Source organism: Labeo rohita, chromosome 6 (genome assembly GCF_022985175.1).
Source record: "Labeo rohita strain BAU-BD-2019 chromosome 6, IGBB_LRoh.1.0, whole genome shotgun sequence".
NCBI classification, from domain to species: Eukaryota; Metazoa; Chordata; class Actinopteri; order Cypriniformes; family Cyprinidae; genus Labeo; species Labeo rohita.
This window is the reverse complement of record NC_066874.1, coordinates 17437567-17462188: the sequence shown is the minus strand read 5'-3', so window position 1 is coordinate 17462188 and position 24622 is coordinate 17437567. Positions and strand designations below refer to the sequence as shown.

General features: G+C 37.4%; 1 protein-coding gene across 1 annotated transcript in view; it reads right to left on the bottom strand.

Annotated features, from left to right (window-relative positions):
• LOC127166753 (unconventional myosin-VIIa) overlaps positions 1-23594 on the bottom strand; it is a 33749-nt gene extending 10155 nt beyond the window's left edge. The window contains 35 exon segments of the mRNA XM_051112280.1: positions 1646-1800; positions 1883-2009; positions 2482-2599; positions 2703-2870; positions 4795-5022; positions 5113-5286; positions 5987-6106; positions 6210-6336; positions 6424-6581; positions 8319-8615; positions 8735-8902; positions 9021-9230; positions 9319-9528; positions 9631-9849; positions 9945-10029; positions 10114-10208; positions 10287-10376; positions 12382-12540; positions 12614-12754; positions 12908-13071; positions 13170-13305; positions 13432-13642; positions 17045-17187; positions 17264-17383; positions 17461-17537; positions 17645-17798; positions 19710-19823; positions 19948-20090; positions 20173-20294; positions 20649-20726; positions 20728-20831; positions 21257-21403; positions 21494-21595; positions 23205-23246; positions 23445-23594. Of these exon segments, the coding sequence (XP_050968237.1) occupies positions 1646-1800; positions 1883-2009; positions 2482-2599; positions 2703-2870; positions 4795-5022; positions 5113-5286; positions 5987-6106; positions 6210-6336; positions 6424-6581; positions 8319-8615; positions 8735-8902; positions 9021-9230; positions 9319-9528; positions 9631-9849; positions 9945-10029; positions 10114-10208; positions 10287-10376; positions 12382-12540; positions 12614-12754; positions 12908-13071; positions 13170-13305; positions 13432-13642; positions 17045-17187; positions 17264-17383; positions 17461-17537; positions 17645-17798; positions 19710-19823; positions 19948-20090; positions 20173-20294; positions 20649-20726; positions 20728-20831; positions 21257-21403; positions 21494-21595; positions 23205-23222 (4882 nt within the window). The 5' untranslated portion in view covers positions 23223-23246; positions 23445-23594.
• Between the last annotated feature and the right edge of the window lie 1028 nt (positions 23595-24622).

Sequence of the window (24622 nt, the reverse complement as noted above, 5' to 3'; positions counted from 1 at the left end):
ATCGGCACCCTTGCAATTCTCTCAGAAATTTGTTCCAATTGCAAATGTTTTGGTATTCACAATGCGTATTGTTTTTGTTTGCACTGCAACAACACAAAAAAACAGAGAAGAAAAGTCAAACTTTATCAAATTTCACAGAACTCAAAAATGGACTGAACAAAATTATTGGCACCTTGTCAAAATTGTAAGAAATAATTGCTTTTCAAGCACGTGATGCTCCTGTAATTTGTATTTAGACACACCTGTGGGCAATACAGCAATCACACTTGCAACCAGTTAAAATGGAGAAAAGTTGACTTAACCTTTGTGTTGGGTGTCACACAGATCACAGACAAAAGTGTAAAGAGTTGTCTGTGGATTTGAGAGAAAAAACTGTGGAAAAACATGGACAATCTCAAGGCTACAAGTCCATCTCCAGAGATCTTAATGTTTATGCGTCCACTATGCTTAGTATCATCAAGAGGTTTACAGCTCATGGCACTGTAGCTAACCTCCATGGACGTGGACGGAAGAGCAAAATGAATGAAAAATTACAATAAAGGATTGTTTGAATGGTGGATAAAGAACCCTGATTAACTTCCAAACAAATTCAAGCTGATCTGCAGACACAGGGTACAACAGTGTCAGCTCGCACTATCCGTCACCATCTGAATGAAAAGGGACGCTATGGTAAGAGACCCAGGAGGACACCACTGCTGACACAAAGGCATAAAAAAGCAAGACAAAACACAGCAAGTTTGCCAAAACTTATGTGACAAAACCACAATCCCTTCTGGGAGAACGTACTGTGGACAAATGAGACAAAAGTAGAGCTTTTTGGTAAAGGACATCATGGCACTGTTTACAGAAAAAGAAATGAGGCCTTAAAAGAAAAAAACACAGTCCCTACAGTCAAACATGGTGGATGTTCAAAGATGTTTTGGGGTTGCTTTGCTGCTTCTGGCACTGGATGCCTTGACTGTGTGAACGGTCTCATGAAATCTGATGATTACCAAAGAATTTTGGGGCGCAACATAGTGGCCAGTGTCAGAAAGCTGTGTCTCCAGCAGAGGTCACGGGTCTTCCAGCAGGACAATGACCCGAAACACACTTCAAAAAGCACTCAGAAATGGTTACAAACAAAGCGCTGGAGAGATCTGAAATGGCCAGCAATTAGTCCAGATCGGAATCCCACAGAACACCTGTGGAGAGATCTCAGAACAGCAGTTGGGAGAAGGCATCCTTCAAATCTGAATGACCTGGAGAAGAATGGTCCAAAATTCCAGTAGAGAGGTGTAAGAAACTCATTCAGCGATTGATTTCAGTTATTTTTTTTTAGGGGGTGCTATCAAATATTAAGTTAAGGGTGCCAATAATGTTGTGCATTTTTTGGGTTCTGTGTGGAATTGTATCAGATTTGACTTTTGTTCTCTGTTTTTTTTTGTGTTGTTCCAATGCAAACAAACAAAACAAAAAAAAAAAACGTGAGTACCAAAACTTTTGTAACTACAAAAATTTTCTGAGAAGGGTTGCATTTTCTGACAGAATTGCAAGGGTGATATTTATGGCCATGACTGTTTGCATATATATATATATATATATATATATATATATATATACACACACACATATACACATATATATGCAGCTTATTTCCTCCTCTGACCTTGTCTGTTAACCTCCTGTACAGTGACGGCATATTGGGAACGTTGTATCAGGCCTGCCAGAAACATGGCTACCAGATCTGAAATGTCACTGGCCATGATCGCATTCAGTGTGAAGTCTCCTTTCAGAGTCAGCAAACACACACACTTCCTATCTCTGGGAGGAGACGATGCAGGGAGAATTTAGGGAATTTACATCATTTTTAATTTTTAAAATATACTATATGTGTCTAACCCACCTGACAGTGTTGACCCCGGTGAGTTCTGGGTAAGACAGCACCAGGAGAGTCTTTTCTCGTTCATCTAGGAATGTTATTCCAGTTGAATTTATGGCAAAGATGAACCTGCTCTTTGGTAGAGGAGGACCTGAATATTGAAATGGCACAAATTTAATCTTATTTACCAAATTATATAAAGATTTTTGCTCATATTCTTGTTGAAATTACATTATTTTAAATGTACAGTACCATTCAAAGAATGGGGTTGGTAAGAAGTCTCTTATTCTCATCAAGGCTATATTTGATATTTGATCAAAAACACAGTAAAACAGGAATATTGTAAAATATTATTACAATTTACATATAATATGCTGTTTCGGTGCTCAAGAAATATTCCTTATTATTAAATGTTAAAATCAGTTGTACTGCCTAATATTTTTGTGGAAATCATGATGCCTTTTTTCAGGATTCTTTGACATAGGAAGCTTCTATAACATTTTGTAAATGTCTTATCTGTTATTTTTGATAGTTAAAAATATTCAAAACTATCAATTATCCTACCGCCCCCAGTCTTTTGAATGGTAGTGAACGCAAAGCTTATCTTAGTGTATGATGCATACCAGATAACTTGGCAACTTCAAAAAACTTGGAGAAGAACATTGGCCACTTTTGACGAGCATAGTCAACCACCTCTGCTTTGACTTTATCAGGCTTGGTCCGAGAGTTTATTAATGGCCCCTAACAAAAAGAGACAAATGCTTGTAAAATATTTTGACTTTCACACAGGTGGAAAGCTTCATTATGTTTATTTTAACATAAGCAATAAAAGAAACATCAGTACCTGTGCATGTGCTGTGTTGACCATTTGGACCCACTTTTCTTCTGACTTGGCCTCAAGTAGTTTGGAGTTAATGCACTCCTTAACTACAGTCCTAGTATTCTCCATACTCATGTCTGATCCAAACTGCACAAAGAAGTGCTTTGCTGCAAGCGCAACAGTGTCATCCTCCTGAAACGCAAAGGTCAAATTATTAAAGTTATGATTACAGCTCCATTTGTTTTGCTTTCCTGACGTAACATGCTTGCTTGGTAGCTTAGCTGGCATGGAATTGGACTTAGGATGTGGAATCCTAGAGTACGAATCCTGTGAAAAACATGACTTGTGATGAAAAGGCTAAAAGATTCTTGCTTGCAATTGCGTTTTTACATGACATTCACTTTTGTTCATACTATCAGGTAAGTTTAGGTGTAGTGCATATGGTTTGTTATTTTAAAATGGACATTTCAAGTCAGAACTGCAAAACCAACATCACCTGACACATACCATATATACATTCATCTGTTCAGGGGAAAAAAACCAAACACTCTTTCACACTGAATATGTCACGAAACAAACACGCAAGCACGTATTTTGCGTCTTGCAAAAAGTTCCCACAGGTACGTTTTCGTCATGAGAACAGGTTGCTTTTATTGGACACTTTTACCCACTGCATAAAGTAGTCATGTCTGACTATGAATAACACAGTTCTATAACGACAAAGGTAACAGGTTGAATGGGTTGCTTGAAGGTGAATCCATACTGCTAGAAAGTCCAAGTCCATGATGACTGTCATTACAATCAGCGCAACATAATAAACCACTGAACGCACCATGTTATTCCAAACCTGTATGACTTTCTTTGTTCTGTGGCTTAAATCTTATCTGACTGTCCTCAGTTCGTAGCAGTGAACGATGAGGCATCATATCGATCACATATACAGTATGGTGTACCACAAGGCTCAGTATTAGGACTGCTGCTTTTCACACTTTACATGTTACCCTTGGGAGATATCATCGGTATCATATTGATCACAAGTACAGTATGGAGTGCCACAAGGCTCAGTACTAGGGCCGCTGCTTTTCACGCTTTACCTATTACCTTTGGGAGATATCATCAGTGTTATACTGTTCACAAGTACAGTATAGTATGGAGTGCCACATGGCTCAGTACTAAGACTGCTGCTTTTCACGCTTTACCTATTACCCTTGGGAGATATCATCGGTATCATATTAATCACAAGTACAGTATGGAGTGCCACAAGCCTCAATACTAGGACAGCTGCTTTTCATGCCTTACATGTTACCCTTAGGAGATATCATCAGTATCATACTATTTAGCAGTACAGTATGGAGTACCACAAGGCTCAATATTAGGACCACTGCTTTTCATGCTTTACATGTGGGAGATATCATCGGTATCACATTGATCACATGTACAGTATGGTGTACCACAAGGCTCAGTAATAGAACTGCTGCTTTTCACGCTTTACATGTTACCCTCATCAGGAAACATGGTATTAACGTTCACTGTAATGCTAATGTGTTTAATTTTTGGCAGTATTGTCAGCTTGACTGTAAAGACACTATTGAAAGAGAGTTGAACTGAATGATGACTTTACCGAATCAACAATGAACTGACTTTAATTGAAAAACTGACTTCTGTTAGTATCCTCTTGCATTTCTCAAACAATTTTTCTGTTTGGCACTGTGAAGCTGCTTTGACACAATCTGTATTGTATAAAGTGCTATATAAATAAAGGTGAATGACTGATAGACTGGAACACAAAAAGAAGATATTTTGAAGAATGTTGGTAACCAAACGGTTTCAGGTCTTACTGATTTTCATAGTCATTTCTCCATTTTTTTCTTGTTTCTTTTTTCTCTCTCTTTTTTTTTTTAAACAAACACAAAACCATTGGTTAACAACATTTCCCAAAATATCTCTTTTGTCTTCCACAGAAGAAAGAAATGTTTGTAATAACAATATTAAATGACAACAGAACAACTATGCCTTTAAGTAAATATAAAAGTCACTGAAACACCAGTTTGCTATTTAAAGAATTAAAATGTTTATTTTTGATAATAACTGATACTAAAAATGGTCTTAAGCACACCTTCTCACACTGGTACTCTCCATATTTCAGGCCTCTGATGACCTGTCTGTAGATAATTTCTGTGCTGACGTTGTCCTGGCTGCAGTCATGCCAAGGTGCGAAGATCTCTTTACGGAAGTAGAGACGCCAAGGGGAATGTTGCTCCTGCCCACCTTTCCTCTTCACTTCCTGCTCACACTGAGAGATGGCATCCATAACATGCTCACGCCCACTACCTAGGGACCACACCTAAAAACAGGGAGTACAATACCACATCTTAAATTCTAATAATACTGAAAATCTGACTTAAACTCTTAATCCAGTGTAAGGGCTTCATACCTTGTCATATAAAGCTATGTAAAGAGAGAAGCCAAATGTGTCCTGAAGTTTGACTTTCTGTGAGAGCATCTGGCAGACCTCTTTAGATGTGGTGGCAGAATCTACAGGCATACTGATAGTCCTGCCATCCATCATAGTCACTGAGATGACAATGGGCTTCTTAGACTTGGTAGCCTGTGATAAAATAATGAGGGCATGAATTACAGTTTCAAATCTTTTGGTACATTTCGCATATCTGTACTGGACCATAAGCAAATTACAGCAACAATGCAGCCGGAAGTTATTTGTTTCAATGAGCCGTCCATCATTATAAGTGTTTAATTTTGTCAAAAATAATTTTGTCTTTGCCCATACAATAAACATAATAATAAAACAAGGGTAACACTGGACTAGGTTCACTAGTTAACATGAGTTAACTACAAGAGTTAAAATGAACTAAGAATGAACAATACCTCTACAGCATTTATTAATCTTAGTTAATGTTAATTTCAGCATTTACTAATGCATTATTAAAAATCACAAGTGTTTGTTAACAGTAGTTAATGCACTGTGAACTAACATGAACAAAGATAAATAAACAGTGTAATAAATGTATTGTTCATTGTTCATTCATGTTAATGACACACTGTAAAGTGTTACCAAAACAAACATATAATAACCATATAATAAAAAATGACGGAAAAGCGTGAGCCATTCCAAGTGAGTATGATTCATCGATAACCATTAATCTTGTTCATTATACAGTATGATCATATCATATAATCATATACTGCTGCAATTTATTTACAAATGCTTTCCCCTGTCATTTTAAACAGCAAGAAATCTGATTCCTTGTTCAAACTGACATTTTTACCAGCAGCTTAACTGACTTTACCTGGAGCTCCAGCCAGCTGGGAGGTTCTCCACGCACTCCATTGGCGACAGTGCGTCTTAGTCGGTCGGCGCAGTAAGGCGCGTATCCCGCAGGACCAGAACGAAGAAAACTTTGGAGGTACTGTGAGGAGAAGAACAAGATCAGATGAGACAACATACAATGAAGAAACAATTTCATCAATTTGCATCAAAGAGTTTAATAAGGAAGACTGTCCTTTATTCACCTTAAAAAAGCTCTGAGTAGGAGGAAAGATGCCCAAACAGATGGACAGGAGGATCCAGCCACGGAAGAAGCTACCACGGTTTGAGTTCTCCTGGAGCTGCTTGCAGATTTGGCAGTAAATTTCATCCCTAACAATAAACAACATTAAAGCCTTCGAAGCAGAAACATACGACCACTAAGCAATATTTTACTTGTGGTTTTAAATAATTACCAACCTGAGGTCGCGTCTGACAATGGCATATCCAACAATGATATGCAACTTTTCAAGAGAATTCATTGGCCGGTCCAGAGTGAGTCCGTCTGCGTTCATCTCATCTTCTTCGCTAATAGTTTGCACAGTGGGTTGTTTGGAAACTTCAGACCCATCCTCTGCCTTCACATGAAGAGTTAATGGGTAGATTAATAGATTATAAATATACATTTATCTGTTTGTTGCAATTGAAGGGTTAGTTCAGCCAAAAAGTCTGTCATAAATTACTCAGCCTCAAGTCGTTCCAAACCTGTAAGACTTTCATTCATCCTCAGAACACAAATGTACATATTTTTGATGAAATCCAAATGCTTTATGACCCTACTTACCTGTAGGGTCATAAAGCAAAGCACGGTACTACCACGTTGAAGGCCTAGAAAGGTAGTAAAGACACTGTTAAAATAGTCCATGTGACATTAGTGGTTCAACCGTACGGTTATGAAGCTTACAGTAAATTGTTGAATAAAGTCATTATTTTTGTTTATGTGCGCACAAAAATGTTCTTGTAGCTCGATAACATTACAGTTGAACCACTGAGGTCACATGGACTATTTAACAATGTGTTTACTACCTTTCTGGGCCTTAAACGTGTCAGTTGCATTTCTGTCTATATATTGTCAGAGAGCTCTTGAATTTCAGCAAAAATATTTTAATTTGTGTTCCAAATTATGGTCTTACAAGATGTAAAATGGTCTTACAATGTAAAAAAAAAAAGGTGTTTCAACTTAAAGTGTTTGTGCTGCCCCAAAATTTTTGGTTTACTCAACTCAAATATCCATGTTTTCATGAAGTACAACTTAACATTTCGTGTTGACTAAACTTAATATTTTAAGGCAGTACGAACACTTTTTTTTACGTTTTTAAGTTACGTTTTTTTGAACCCATGTACGGGTTTTGAACGTCATGAGGGTGAGTAGTTAATGACACAATTTTCATTTTTGGGTGAAATATCCCTTTAACAATGATTTTAATGTGCCACAATACACTAATGAATTAGCTTTAAAAACAGCTGTTTTAATGTTGCTTTTATTTTAACAAACAACAGTGTACACAATAAAGAAAAGTAAGATATTAAGATATTAAAATTAAGATATTTTTGATGAAATCCAAGAGCTCTCTGACCCTTCATAGACAGAAAGGGTACTACCATGTTCAAGGCCCAGAAAGATACCAAGATCGACAAAATAGTCCATGTGACATCTGTGGTTCAATCGTAATTTTATGAAGCTACAAAAATACTTTTTGTGCGCAAAGAAAACAAAAATAACGACTTTATTCAACAATTCCTCTCTTCCTTCTAACAGCATTTTGGAGAGTATCATGACGCATGTGCACGTTTTCCTCGCATGTAACCAGTGCATGCTGCTGATGTAGAGCACGTGTGCATGGGGCTTTGTTTACATTTAGAGGAAAGTGCCCGCATGTATCATGATACTCTTCAAAATGGCGTTAGGCTGACACAGAGGAGAAGAATTGTTGAATAAAGTCTGTATTTTTGTTTTCTTTGGGCACAGAAAGTATTCTTGTAGCTTCATAAAATAACGACTGAACCACTGATTCTGGTTGAACCACTGATGTCACATGAACTATTTTAATAACATCCTTACTGCCTTTCTGGGTCTTAAATGTGGTGATTCCTTTGCTGTCTATGGAGGGTCAGAGAGCTCTCAGATTTTATAAAAAATATCTTAATTTGTGTGCCGAAGACGAACGAAGGTCTTACGAGTTTGGAACGACATGATGGTGAGTAATGACAGGATTTTCATTTTTGGGTGAACTAACACTTAAATTAATCAAAGTTAACAAATAATATATTGAGTGTCACATCATTGGCCAATTTGCAGCATTTATGTGTCTCACCTCTTCTGATATAACAGATGGTTTTCTACCGGGTCTGTTGGTTGATTGAGGTCCCTCAGGAGCTGTGGAGGTCCTTCTGTTTCGGGACATTAAATCAGAAAAAGTTGATGTCTTTCTGTTTCTTTGACCCTGCTCTGGTATGGCAGATAGCTTGCGGCCTGGAACACCATAATCTTGGACAGGTTTTCTGTTCCGGGCCAGTATGTCTGTAAAAGTTGATGATTTTCTGTTGCGGGAAGCCTCTTCTGGTAGTGTACTGAGTTTCCTGTTTGGAGAGTTTCTTGTATTTCTCATTCTCTGAAACGAGACACCACTTTCAGTGTTGGAAGTGCATTCCAAGAAAAGACCGCAGTATTTCACTTATAACCTTACTGAAAAGACCTGTATCGCTAGTCTTAGCTGTTGTTTTTCCTCACCTGGTCCAAGCCCACCATATGGCTGAGACGTCTATCCTGTCTGGAGGCCACTTCCTTCTGAAGAGAGTGGTCAGCAAAGGCTGGTACACTTCTTGAGACCACCTGAGGCTTTGGTTCGGGAAGATCACCCATAAATCTCAAGATCATCCACCAAACTGTTAGTGAACCCTGTGGAGAACAGCAGTAGTAAGCACTTATTTTTAATGCGACACATCAGAAATGATGCTGCAGAGAGAAGAACTTCATAAATCAATCAAATGCTGGTCAAAGTCAAAGGTGTCTTTACCAGGACGTCATTCTCATCCTCATGGTACAGCAGAGGCTGACGTAACCTCTGGCGAATGTACGTGGGCGTTGCAGCACCCTGGAAGTTCATGGAAGCAAACTTGTTGAACGAGTACTCATCCAAATCATCATAGTCTTCCTCTGGAATCGCCATCATTGGAGTATCATCCAGATCCACTTCTTCAAGCACTGCTCGCTTTCCCTCCAAGTCCTAAACACAGAAACACACCGTTTCCAGGAAGTTGTTTGGTTTGAACATTATTGTTATCCAGACTTCTTTGAGAAGTTTGATCTCTCACCTCAAAACCCACAGGTGCCTGGCCTTCTTGTCCACCAACCATGCTAGGCAAGAAGCCAAAAATATCATCCACCATTTCCTGGTCTGTGATGTTTGACAACTGTTCAGCCGCCTCTCTTTCTTTTTGCTGCCGCAAAATTTCATCAAGCCTCTTCTGTCTTTCCAGAGCAGCACGCTCTGCTGCTTGACGTTCCTGAAGTGAGAGGACAGCCTGCAAACAACAGAGACGGCGAACAGATGAAGATGACATGTATCTTGAGATCTTTAGCAAACTGTCATTTAAACATGATCCATCCATCAGAAAACTTCTTACATCTCTCTTCATCTTCCTGACAGCTATTCTGGCTAGAGTTCCTCTAGTGTAAGCCTGCAGAAGGATCACTGCCGCTCTCTTTCGTTTCCACGCCTTCCTCGCCAAGTAGCCACGAATCTGAGCCTGAAGCAGAACAGCAGCTCGACGCTTCTGTTTATAATCCCAGGCCATCTGACGGGAGCGTACTTGAGCCTGCAGACGGGCAAAACCCAACTGGACCTGCAGAAACACATGCAGAAAGTGACACTACATATATGTACAAGCAATGACTATCAACTTTTTGAATTTTCAGTCTGCACAGTCTAACAACGTACCACTCTGTAAAGTTTTCTGACTTTGTGTCCACGCCAGGTTTTCTGTATGGTCACAGCTGCTCTTCTCTTTCTCAGGAACGCCTTCCTGCGAGAAAGCAAAATGGCGACTGGTAAACCAACGTGTGGAGATTTTCTCTTCAAATGTAAGAGATTATCCTCAGTCTTTTACCTGAGTTTATATCCTCTCAGGACTCTCTGAATAATAAGTGCCTTCTCATTGAGAGCCTTGTCTCGTGCCAATTCCAAAATGGTATCATGGAAATCCTGATTCAAGTAAGTATCACGTTAGAATGGGTTTCTCTTAAAATGCAGTAATGGTACCTGGAAAATTCAGCTCAGTACCTTCAGAAACACTTTAGTCTTGCCCATCTTCCAGTCCTCTTCAGTCAGAACGTTCTCACAGATGCTTTGACAGCACTTCTGGGCACTCTCCTTTAATATTACAGGTAATATTAATATTAAATAGGTGAAATAATGCAAAAAATTACTTGAATTACTATGTATGTTTTTAATGTTTTTTTGTTTGTTTTGTTTGTTTTTTTAACTCATTTTCCATAATTATTGAAACAAGATCAATTTACCTAAGAAATGCTACAAGATATTTAGACTTGATTTTTAAAAACATATACCTCAATTTCTTTAATACAAATTCCTTTTGTCTTATGGCAAAATACACACATTTAAAAGATGCTCTAATAGACTTGCAAACTTCTGCTACCCACATCCCTTCATCCACAAAATGAAAAAAGTAGTGAATCACGTCAACAACGTCTTTTTTCTCGCATTTGTGAAGTTACATCTCTCAATCTGAGAAAAATTTTCTCAGAATTGCATTATACAAACTCACAATTCTGATGTTTTCTTTTTCTCAGATATAAACTTGCAATTCGTACTTTTTTCTTAGAACTGCGATATATAAACTTCCAATGGCAAAATATAAAGTCAGAATTGTGAGATCTAAACTCCCGATTCTGACTTTTTTCTCAGAAGTGCATCACATAAACTCCTAATTCTGATATTTTTTCTTAGATTTGTAACATGCACTCACAATTCTGAGAAATGAAGTCAAAATTGTGATAAAAATTATGACTTTTTTCTCAGAATTCCGAGATATATAGATACATATTTAGATACATATTTGTAATATAAACTCACAATTGTGAGCTATAAAGTCAAAATTGCAAGACATAAACTAGCAATTCTGAGAAATTAAGCCAAAATTGCGTGATAAAGTCAAAATTGCGAGTTTATTCTCAGAATTGTGTGATATAAACTTGCAATTGCAAGTTGTGAAGTCAAGATTGTGAGATTTAAACCACCAGACTTTTTTCTCAGAAGTGCATTATATAAACTCGCAATTCTGATATTTATTCTCAGATCTATAATATAAACTCACAATTACAAGTTATAAAGTCAGAATTGCAAGATATAAACTCGCAATTCAGAGAAATGAATTCAAAATTGTGTGATACAAACTTGCAATTCTCATATTTTTCTCAGATTTGTGATATAGACTCGCAATTACGAGTTATAAAGTGAAAATGCAAGATACTGTATAAACTCGCAATTATGATTTTTTTTTCTCAGATTTGTGATATAACCTCGCAATTCTGAGAAATTAAGTCCAAACTGTATGATATAAACTTGCAATTATGACTTTTTTTCTACAAACTGTATGATATAAACTGGCAATTCTGATATCCTTTTCTCAGATTTGTGATATAAACTTGCAATTCTGAGAAATTCAGCCAAAATGATGTAATAAAAAGTCTGCAAGTTTATTCTCAGAATTGCATAATATAAACTTGCAATTGCAAGTTAGTCAAATTGCGTGATACAAACTCGCAATTTTTACTTTTTTCTCAGAATTGTTATAAACTCTCAATTGATATTTTTCAGATTTGTTTTTTTTTTACTCATTTTAATATAAACTCATTTAAATATAAACAATTGCAAGCTATAAAGTGAGAACTGCGAATTATAAACTTGCAATTCTGAAATTTATTCTCAGAATTGTGTGATAAAAACTTGCAATTGATATTTTTCTCAGATTTGCAATATAAACTCACAATTGCAAGTTATAAAGTGAGGATTATGAATTATAAACTCGCAATTCTGATATTTATTCTCAGATTTTTTATATAAACTCGCAACTGCAAACAAAGTCAGAATTGCAAGATATAAACTCACAATTCTGAGAATTCTGAGTCAGAATTGTGTGCTACAAACTTGCAATTCTGACTTTTTTCTCAGAATTACGTGATATAAACTCGCAATTGTGGATGGGTTTTTGGTGGCCACTGATGTGTTCAGTGGTCATGTTAGTTTGCAAAATGGCTAAAATCGCTTAGAACCTTTAAAACTTGTTCCAGTGTATGCTACAGAAACCACTGCAACACTTAATTTATGTCAAAAACAACACAGAAGCATCTCTCACAATTTTGGGGTCACAAACACTGGATTTGAGCAGCACACGGTAGCGCTCCAGAAACTCATCAAAAGTGTGACGAATGGGATATCCGGCCTTCCTGATGCGGATAGTCTCCATCATTCCAGAGTAACGAAGTTGACGGATACACAGTTCCCTGTCAAAAAGCTGACACAAAGATGGAAAGGGGGTCAGGGAGAGAAAACTTAGTCCATGGATGGAGAAAATGAACTAAACTTACCATAGGCTTCTTAAAGTCATTGGGTTTAATACAACGAATGAAGAAAGGCTGACAGGAAGTTAGAGTCTTCATTAAAGAGTCCAGAGACTGTCGAAACTGACTGGACAACGTAATCATACGCTTCTTTGAGTCTGCTGTTTGCTGAAGGAGTTGCAAATAAAAGGTAAAGCAAATGAAAATCATTTTACCAGGTTGAATTATCAGAAGAGTGGGGGTTGCTGTTATAGTTTTTATGTTACAGGTGCTAAATGCACACGTTTGTACACGATTTGCCTTTAGCTGGTGTTAACATACCCGGAGTGAGTTTTTTGGGGGGATGATAGTGTGGTTGGAGCTACTTTTTACTTCTGTGGTGCTGAGCTCAGTGTGAAATATCTGTTTTAGTAGCTTATTGGTCGATGTTTGCATCAGCTGGATGACATCAGTACTCAAAGTATCTCTGTTCTTCTCAAGGAAACCTATATGCACAGAAATTTCATAAAACATTTTTAGATACTTTTAAAGTCAGAAGCTATTGTGAAAGTACTTTGTGAGGAAGTCTGATGGCCTGTATTACCTTTGGAGTCATAGTAGACAACTCCAGCAAAATGCTGGATTCCAAATTTTGTGTCGTGATTATTTTTGGGGGCTAAGTAGATTTCACCCTTCCCATGAACCTGATTCATTTTGTGAAGCATGGTAGCATCTGTGCCCTGGAAAGAAAATGCAATTTTTCATAACTGTACAGTGTATGTACATGTACAGATATGTGGTTTTGAGATATCAAAATGATCAAAGGAAAGCCTATATTGTAAATAAAAATAAGTATATTTTAGAACCTTAGGGAAGAGACTCTCTTCATCAATAAGAGAGAGAACGTTGAGAGGCTTTACGGCCAGCACATCCAGCGTGCGCTGGTTGTCGTTAAATTCAATGTTGTCCCAGATGATGTCTTCACGGGCATATTCTTGTTGTTCAAGCTTGAAGACGTGTTTCACGAAGAACTGCTGAAGCTGCTCATTGGCAAAGTTGATGCAGAGCTGTTCAAAGCTGCAAGAATCACAGACAAGTTTAAAGAGACAGTTCACCCAAAAATGAAATTTCAGTCATTAATTACTCACTCTCATATCGTTTTAAACCTGTAAGACCTTCGTTCATTTTCAGAACACAAACTAAGATATTTTTGATGAAATCCAAGAGCTTTCTGACCCTGCATAGACATAGTGAGAAATGACTTTATTCAACAATTTCTTCTCTTCCGTGTCACTTTTCCTTGTACTACCTTTCTGGGCCTCGATTGTGTCAGTTGCATTGCTGTCTATGCAAGGTCAGAAATCTCTCGAATTACATTAAAATATCATAATTTGTGTCCCAAAGATGAACAAAGGTCTTATGGGTTTTGAACAACATGAGGGCGAGTAATTAATGACAGAATTTTCATTTTTGGACGAACTATCTCCTTTGAGACAGTTCACCTCAAAATAAAAATTCTGCGATCATTTACACACCCTCATGTAGTTCCAAATCCTGTGAATTTTTGAAGAATATCCTTGTTGCCATTTCCCCATAATAAAAGTGAGTATAAAACATTATAGAAGTGGAGTCATGTTGTAAATCCCTATAGTTTATACACTGAAAATTTTTACTTTGATCCGATACCTCTACTGAACCGATACTATGAAAAGTAATTGAATAATAGATGATCCAAACGGAAATCATACTAATTTTATATATTAAAGCATTTCATGTCTGCTTTAAAAAAATAAAATAAAATAATAATAATAATCACAAGCCAGCGCCACTTCACAAGACTATGGTGAACAACTACCATGCCTACAGGTATGTACAGATCTTTGCAATATTGGTAAGTGGTAAACAAAAAAAAAAATGGTAAATATAATAAAAACCTAGATGCAAGTAACAAACTAAAGGACAGCTACAATAAAACAAAGACACAAACGAAATAAAGAGGGTTTTATTTTTTCCTAAATTCCATTTTAATTTTTCTAGACTCTATTTTAATGGTTACATTAAAAAAAGATTTATCAAAAAGCATGTCTAATTAACTGAAATCATGAAACTTGCAGAATTTAACAGCATTTTATTAAAAGTTTAACAAAAAATTAAGCTTTTAAGGCCCTATGAAATGTTTTTTTATTTTTCTCAAATTCAGTTTTGTTTGTGAGTCTCTTTCCCTTTAATTTTCTGGATTCTATTTTAATCGTTTCATTACGTTTTAATAATCAAAAGCATGTCTAATGAATTTATAAAGGATAATTAGATTTAATAAAGAATTAACTTATTATTAATTTATTTCTTAATGAAATACTGTGTTGTGTATTTATAATTTTCTGGTAAATAAATTCTGGTAAATATTTTTTTTCTGGTAAATATTCCTTAAACATTGTTTTAATAATATTTTTATTATTAGTAGTAGTATGTTTACATTAAGTAATATATTAATATATTTCTGACTGTCAAGTTAAAACAAACTTTTATTTTGACGGGTTGCTGTGAAGACCTTCAGGGTCCTCATTATATGACAATAGTTTTCCACAAAAGAAACGGTAAAATGCTCATTAAGTGACTCTCTGATCAGTTCTAGAGATTATGTTCATGTGTTCATACACTGACCAAAGTTATAAACGCAACACTTTTGTTTTTGCCCCCATTTTTCATGAGCTGAACTCAAAGATCTAGGCCTATTTCTCTCAAATATTGTTTACAAATCTGTTTAAATCTGTGTTAGTGAGCACTTCTCCTTTGCCGAGATAATCCATCCACCTCACAGGTGTGGCATATCAAGATGCTGATTAGACAGCATGATTATTGCACAGGTGTGCCTTAGGCTGGCCACAATAAAAGGCCACTCTAAAATGTGCAGTTTTATCACACAGCACAATGCCACAGTCGCAAGTTTTGAGGGAGCGTGCAATTGGCATGCTGACTGCAGGAATGTCCACCAGAGCTGTTGCCCGTGAATTGAATGTTCATTTCTCTACCATAAGTCGTCTCCAAAGGTGTTTCAGAGAATTTGGCAGTACATCCAACCGGCCTCACAACCGCAGACCACGTGTAACCACACCAGCCCAGGACCTCCACATCCAGCATCTTCACCTCCAAGATTGTCTGAGACCAGCCACCTGGACAGCTGCTGCAACAATCGGTTTGCATAACCAAAGAATTTCTGCACAAACTGTCAGAGACCGTCTCAGCGAAACTCATCTGCATGCTCGTCGTCCTCATCGGGGTTTTGACCTAACTGCAGTTCGTCATTATAACCGACTTGAGTGGGCAAATGCTCACATTTGATGGTGTCTGGCACTTTGGAGAGGTGTTCTCTTCACGGATGAATCCCGGTTTTCACTGTCCAGGGCAGATGGCAGACAACGTGTATGGCGTCGTGTAGGTGAGCGGTTTGCTGATGTCAATGTTGTGGATCGAGTGGCCCATGGTGGTGGTGGGGTTATGGTATGGGCAGGCGTATGTTATGGACAATGAGCACAGGTGCATTTTATTGAGATATCATGACGAGATCCTGAGACCCATTGTTATGCCATTTATCCACAACCATCACCTCATGTTGCAGCATGATAATGCCCGGCCCCATGTTGCAAGGATCTGTACACAATTCCTGGAAGCTGAAAACATCCCAGTTCTTGCATGGCCAGCATACTCACCAGACATGTCACCCATTGAGCATGTTTGGGATGCTCTGGATCGGCGTATACGACAGCGTGTTCCAGTTCCTGCCAATATCCAGCAACTTTGCACAGCCATTGAAAAGAAGTGGACAAACATTACACAGGCCACAATCAACAATCTGATTAACTCTATGCGAAGGAGATGTGTTGCATTGTGTGAAGCAAATGGTGGTCACACCAGATACTGACCGGTTTTCCATATACCAAAGACCTTCTAAAGTGAATTGATGTGTTTGTGGAAGAAAAATATCCACATTTAAAACTTTACAAACCATAATCTCTAGCTTGTGCTACCTGTCATCTGCGCATTCACAAAAGTGTGGGGTCCCCACAAATAACGTAGGATGCAGGCGTACCGTAAGCTCCGGTGATAAATGCAGAAATGGAGAGGAGTACTTTTTATGATGGATTTATGCACTTTATTGCTTCAAAATCTCAACCACCATTCACTGACATTATAAAGCTTGGAAGAGCCAGGACATTTTTTAATATAACTCTGACTGTTTTCATCTGAAAGAAGAAAGTCATATACACCTAGGATGGCTTGAGAGTGAGTAAATCATGCGTTCATTTAAATTTTTTGGTGAACTATTGATTTAACCTCCCCAGTCTTCAATTATTTTTTATTTAAAGGAAAAAAAGCAGGTTAGATATTCTTCAAAAATCCATTTTTTGTGTTACACAAAAAAACACAGAAAGTCATACATTTTTGTAGTGACACGAAAGACGTTGTGCATATGTTACAAACCTGTTGTTGGTGAAGTTTTCAAAGCCAAAAATGTCCAACAAACCAATCGAAAGTCGGACGTGTTTGGGGTCATCAGAAGGAGGTTTGTAAATGGCACTGTTGATTTTCTCCACAATCCAGACAAACAGCTTTCCATAGATGGCCTGCACACAGAGAGAGAGTGAGAAATCTATACTGGAGTATATTAGATGCGTCATGAAGCTACATTCAGAGCACAACCTTCACAAAGGCGTCTCTGCCATCCACTGCTTGTGCTGAAGTCAGAGGTTTAGATACACTCTCCCTGTTGGTCATCAAAGAGCGCTGTGTCAAGCTCACATCCAGGGAATTTGGGGCCACCTGCAAAAACCATAAGATCTATAAGCTTGAGCATGATTAAAACCGGTTTCTAAAATAAGTAATTTTTTTCTAATTACCTCCAGTAACTGTGCAGCCATTTTGAAATGTGTAGAGGTGAGAACATCGCAGCCCTCGAGGTTGTTCCTAATGGTTTCTTAAATATTGAAAATGATAATACAGCTCAAATAAGCATTTCCCTTAAAAAAATGAAAGTTTTACTTTAGTTTATGTCTTTTTTATTGCCTCTTTATTACTACTTACCTTCAAAGTCTACATTCCCCAGGTGTAGGATAGCAGCCAGTAGCTTGTTAATTTCCCACGTGTCATTCTCTGTGAATGTCAGGATCTTCATTGCTGAGCGAAAGCTGGCATACTCTTTTATGTCATCCCGTCCTTCACATGTAGTGCACTGACCCTAATCCAACATAATCATGTTTAATGTAATGATTCGTAGAAAAATAGTTCACCCCCAAAAAAAAAGTTTCTTCTAAGAAGCACAAAAGAGTTTTAAGAGTCAGAACTACACTGATTATTATTTACAACAGTAACAACAGTGAGAAATTTTTCAAAATATCTTCTTTTGTGTTGCACAGAAGAAATTCTGATAATTCTGATAATTTTACATTTTGGGCAAACTATCATTTTAATGTCAGTTTATCCTACAAGTATATTCTCACTCCAGACTGACTTTATTGTAACAAATGTACAGGTGCATCTCAGTAAATTAGAATGTGGTGGAAAAGTTCATTAATTTCAGTTATTCAACTCAAATTGTGAAACTTGTGTATTAAATTAATTCAGTGCACACAGGCTGAAGTAGTTTAAGTCTTTGGTTCTTTTATTGTGATGATTTTGGCTCACATTTAACAAAAACCCACCAATTCACTATCTCAACAAATTAGAATACTTTATAAGACCAATAAAAACACGTTTAGTGAATTGTTGGCCTTCTGGAAAGTATGTTCATTTACTGTATATGTACTTAATACTTGGTAGGGGCTCCTTTTGCTTTAATTACTGCCTCTATTCGGCGTGGCATGGAGGTGATCAGTCTGTGGCACTGCTGAGGTTGTATGGAAGCCCAGGTTTCTTTGACAGTGGCCTTCAGCTCATCTGCATTTTTTGGTCTCGTTTCTCATTTTTCTCTTGACAATACCCCATAGATTCAGGTCTGGTGAGTTTGCTGGCCAGTCAAGCACACCAACACCATGGTCATTTAACCAACTTTTGGTGCTTTTGGCAGTGTGAGCAGGTGCCAAATCCTGCTGGAAAATGAAATCAGCATCTTTAAAAAGCTGGTCAGCAAAAGGAAGCATTAAGTGCTCTAAAATGTCTTGGTAAACAGGTGCAGTGACTTTGGTTTTCAAAAAACACAGTGGACCAACACCAGCAGATGACATTGCACCCCAAATCATCACAGGCTGTGGAAACTTAACACTGGACTTTAAGCAACTTGGACTATGAGCTTCTCCACCCTTCCTCCTGACTCTAGGACCTTGGTTTCCAAATGAAATACAAAACTTGCTCTCATCTCAAAAGAGGACTTTGGACCACTGGGCAACAGTCCATTTCCTCTTCTCCTTAGCCCAGGTAAGACGCCTCTGACATTGTCTGTGGATCAGGAGTGGCTTAACAAGTGAAATACAACAACTGTAGCCAAATTCCTTGGCATGTCTGTGTGTGGTGGCTCTTGATGCCCTGATTCCAGCCTCAGTCCATTCCTTGTGAAGTTCACCCAAATTCTTGAATCGATTTTGCCTAACAAGCCTCTCAAGGCTGCGGTTCTGTCGGTTGGTTGTCATCTTTTTCTTCCACACTTTTTCCTTCCACTCAACTTTCTGTTAACATGCTTGGATACAGCACTCTGTGAGCAGCCAGCTTCTTTGGCAATGAATGTTTGTGGCTTACCCTCCTTGTGAAGGGTGTCAATGATTGTCTTTTGGACAACTGTCAGATCAGCAGTCTTCCCCATGATTGTGTAGCCTAGTGAACCAAACTGGGAGACCATTTTGAAGGCTCAGGAAACCTTTGCAGGTGTTTTGGGTTGATTAGCTGATTGGCATGTCACCATATTCCAATTTGTTGAGATAGTGAATTGGTGGGTTTTTGTTAAATGTGAGCCAAAATCATCAAAATTACAAGAACCTAAGACTTAAACTACTTCAGTCTGTGTGTATTGAATTGATTTAATACACGAGTTTCACAATGTGAGTTGAATTACTGAAATAAATTAACTTTTCCACCACATTCTAATTTATTGAGATGCACCTGTTAATATACTTGAAAAGTGGAAGAAGCAGACAAGACAGACTACAATGAACAATACCATGGTGAGATAGCTGTATTCTGCAGCACTTCCTAACGACAGGATCTTCTTTTGGTCAGAAGACATTCCCATGAGCATGCAGTAAAAGATGTGGTAGTTTCTCTCATGTGAGGCCTGTGCCAAAAACATACCATTATTTCTTTGGAAAACAAGCAGTTTTAATTTAATTTGCTGTATCTTAACCTGAAAACTTTCACATTATATAGTCTAATTCTAATCGCATATCAGGATGGTTTACCTGTCGACAAACACGTGATTTCTCTAGTAGGTACTGTTCGATGCGCGCCCCCTCAATTGCTCCATTTTTATTGAAGTGGACGTCAATGTATTTTCCGAAGCGGCTGGAGTTGTCATTGCGGACGGTTTTTGCATTGCCAAAAGCTACAAAATAAGACCTGATGTAAATACTGAAAAGATGAGTGATGCAGAAGCAACCTATATGTTTCTTTATAAACATCCATACCTTCTAAGATAGGGGTGGCTTCTAGAATCTGCTGCTCAATCCAGGATCGCTGCCCACTCACTGCCGCAAGAAACTGCAGCATGAGTTTGGTACTCTCTGTTTTTCCCGCACCAGACTCCCCACTGACAAACAAAACACATACAGACGCTCTCAGAACATATCAAACAGATAATGCTAACAAAATGTATGACAGATGTTGGAGTCGCCAACATACAAGCCCAGTTTGCTCTGGGTGTTTGCACAGCTGCCTATAACACATAAAACCTGCAATTTACAGTACAATATTGCTTCGAATTGAAATGGTTCACTCTTTAATGACTATACCTTTTGCAAGTACACTTTTAAAGAATACTCAGGCCATTTTTTCAATATAATGAAATTATTGAATCAAGACAAGGACAAAAAAAGTTAAATGGATTTGCAACAACCCTAACTACAAAATGTCAGTTTCACCCAAGTATGATTGACTGAAAGACCTAATGATGCAGCACTGGTCTTTGCGGTTTCGTCGCATGTTGAAGAAACAGCTGTCTGCGATGGCAAAGACGTGCGGGGAGATCGCCCAACCGCCGATCTGTGTACTGCTCCACCTGCTCTGGAGTGTAGATTGGCAGCAGCTGGTAAGGGTTCACCGCCACCAGAATCGACCCTGTGTATGTCTGTCAAAACAAACAAACCAAAAAGTTGTTTCAAGGTCTTCAAACAAGATTATATTGATTCCCTGTGATGAATAGCTATTAAGCTTTCGCAGTTAAAAGAATAACACATTTGTATGTAATTGCTCAGTGCATAAACTGCCTTTTTATATAGCTGGAGTTCAAGTTGTAATGTTGGATTTACTACATAATGGGTACGTCAGTGTTGCATAACAATGATCCGCTCATGAAATTTAGAACAGGCTGTTACTATAGAAACAATCATGTTATTAAACAGGAAGAGCAAAAAACAGCTGACGAGTGAACTGAAGTTGGTGAAGTAAGATGACAATTCAATCCCTATTCTGGTCATTTTAGGTTCACAGTATTTTAATTAATATATTTCTGTATATATTTAAAAGCATCTAATGTTGTGGTTAAAAACTCACATAGATTGTTCCTTCCTTGTAGCGCACTAGAAGGTTCCGTAACAGTCCGGCCTCATTTAGGTCACCGAGCCTTATCATATCATCCACACCATTCACTGAGGTGGGATGCATGGGCTTCAGGGAGTTGTCCTTTTTAATCTTGTGCTCCTGGAAATCACACCATAGAAAACATCAGCTACATTTCTACCTTAAAGAGCAGAAGGTAACTAAGACTAGATGCTTATATATACACATTACCTTTCCCTCATCATCGATGAGCTGAAGCTGCCCAGTGTCTGAAAGTCTGACTTCAGCTCCGATTTGGACCCCGTCACTGCAGTCCACCCACACATAGTCTCCCTAAAGGGGATAATTAATATTTTAAGATCCGAATTAAACCATTAACATTAATTAATGTGTTGTTAAATGAAGATAATAAGACAAAATGTTCATACTATGATGTCCTTCTGGACATAGACCATGCTAATACCATATGTGAGGTTAAATTTTTTTCTGAATAAATAAGCTTTCCACTGATGTATGGTTTGTTAGGATATGACAATATTTGGCCGAGACTATCTGAAAATCTGGAATGTGAAGGTGCAAAATAAAAAAAAATAAAAATAAATAAAAAATCGAAACATTGAGAAAATCTCCTTTAAGTTTTTAGCAATGCACATTAATAATGATACATCTACGGTAGGAAATTTACAAAATACCTTCATGGAGCATATTCTTTTCTTAATATCGTTGATGATTTTCAGCATAATATAAAAATTGATAATTTTGACCTATACAGTGTGTTTTTGGCTATTGCTACAAATACGCCCATGCTACTTAAAGTAGAAGTCCATTTCCAGAACAAAAACATACAGATAACGTACTCACCCCCTTGTCATCCAAGATGTTCACGTCTTTCTTTCATCAGCTGTAAAGAAATTATGTTTTTTGAGGATAACATTTCAGCATTTTTTTCCAAATAATGGACTGGTATGGTGCCCCGATTTTGAACTTCCAAAGTTTAAATGCGGCTTCAAACAACCCCAGCCGAGAAAGAAGGGTCTTATCTAGCGAAACGATCTGTGATTTTCATAAAAATAATACAATTTATAATGTCAAGCGCTCATCTTGTCTCGCTCTGACTGAACTGTTTTTTGTCCAGTTCATGATTAGTTAGGGTATGTCAAAGAACTCCCACCTCATGTTCTCCCTCAACTTCAAAATCGCCTTTTATCGCTGTTTTACCTTTTTTGTTAGGGGTGTTTGATCTTCTTTGCATGTTCACTTTGCAAAGACTTTGCAAAGAGCTTCTGCAGTGATGTAGGATGATTCTGAAATGATTTTTGAAGTTGAGGGAGAAAATACGATTGGAGTTTTTTGACATACCCTAACTGTCTTGAGCCAGAATACACAGAGTTCAGGGAGAGCAAGACAAGACGAGCGTTTGAGATCAAAAAGTATTTAAATTGTATTTTTTTATTAAAATAACCGATCGTTTCGCTAGATAAGACCCTTCTTCCTTAGCTGGGATCCTTTACAACTGCATTTGGGGCCGTTTGAAGCCGCATTTAAACTGCATTTTGGAAGTTCAAAGTTGGGGCACCATACCAGCCCATTATATGGAGAAAAATCCTGAACTGTTTCCCCTCAAAAAACACAATTTCTTTATGGCTGAAGAAAGAAAAACATGAACATCTTGGATGACAAGTGGGTGAGTACACTATCTGCATTTTTTTGTTCTGGAAGTGGACTTCACCTTTTAGACTGGTTTTCCTTTGAAGCAACTTTATTTATTTATACATGCATGTACTAAACAATCACGGTACTGTCTGAATGTATATATACACGTGTACTTTGATATATATAAAACATGTCGCTCGACCATAAACTAAAGGACAAAACATGATTAGATAAATTTATAAAAATTCCTGTACGGTGAAAGTCTCAAGAGATACTTCAAGTAATTTACCTTCCTCAAAACCACCATGACTGAGTCCTTCTGTCCCCCAGCCTGAACGTTAGAGGAAAAGGACAAATGTTATAATCAAAAACTGCCAAGAAAAAATTAATTAGCGGAGTTAATGAAGAACATATATACTAAAGTAAATCATACAACAGTTTCATCCATTTAAGTACTAAATAACAAAACCAAACCAACGAAATTAAAAAAATAATAAAAATCAACCATAACAAATCCATTGTGAGTTACCTTAACCGGTGGATATCTTTTTTTGAAGTCTCCTGATCTATAAGTAGGTTTTGTCGCTCTTCTTTGAGGCCAGAACAGATCCCCGCAGAGTGTTCAGTCAAAAGAAATGTCCTTAGGTGCCTGCTCGGGAACAACAGGTGTTTATGATACTTTGACTTTGCACCCTGACCACATCCATAATGATAAACACAAGGAAGCTACGTCCAACAAATCAAGAACAGTAAGAAAAAAACAGTTATTACTACATTATAAATACCACAAAGCACACTAGAGAATATTAAGATAATAGGGCTTCAAAATAAAGCGTCTTTTACAATAAAATTGCAATAGAACGGCAGTGTGGACCTGCAAAGACGCACCAGTGATGTAAATATCAATCTACAGAACAAAATTAAGACAGATAAATAATAAATACAATATTATTGATTTGAACATTTTTTGTTTTACATAAGGTTTCTTTCCTTTTAACAGTAATACTCTGAAACTTTGGACCCGCGTGACAACATATGGAGGGTTGAGCTCTGATCATGAGGGGGCAATCAAGTCGTAAATAGCATAGTGTCATAGTTACCCAGGGTGGAGCCATTCTGGAAAGTCATATTTGCATCGGGCAATACTAAACTTAATTTGCGAGAACTCACAATGGTCAGAGTTTATGTGGTACGGTGTGGTGTTTCCAGGTTACAGGGAGTTTACAGAACAGTTTCCCTCAACAGAGTTATAGAATAAACCTTACATAAATTTAAAAAAATGCATATCCTTATCAAATGGAAACATTTGACCTTAACCTACAAGAACAAGAGGAGATAAAATTGTTGGACTAACAATTAACGCAGGACTGCTTACAGTAATTTTTTTCACACACCATAAAGGTCATTAATTAGTTAAACATTACATCGATTATACATCAATTTGCTTTGTTTTTTTAACTCTAGGGACAAAGATTAAGAACATTTAAGTATGTTCACAGAATAAAATTCAAAGCATTAGAGTGACAATTTATTTTTGTAACAAATACTAATTTTACAAAACAAAATTAAAATACTACTAAGCTATTTTAAGCTAGTTTAAAACATCAAATCTGTCTGCAAACACCTTGCTAGCTTAAGAGTAATTTATAAAGACTACTAGTCAATTCTGAATTATGAAAATGGTAGACATTTTACTAGCATCTTCAC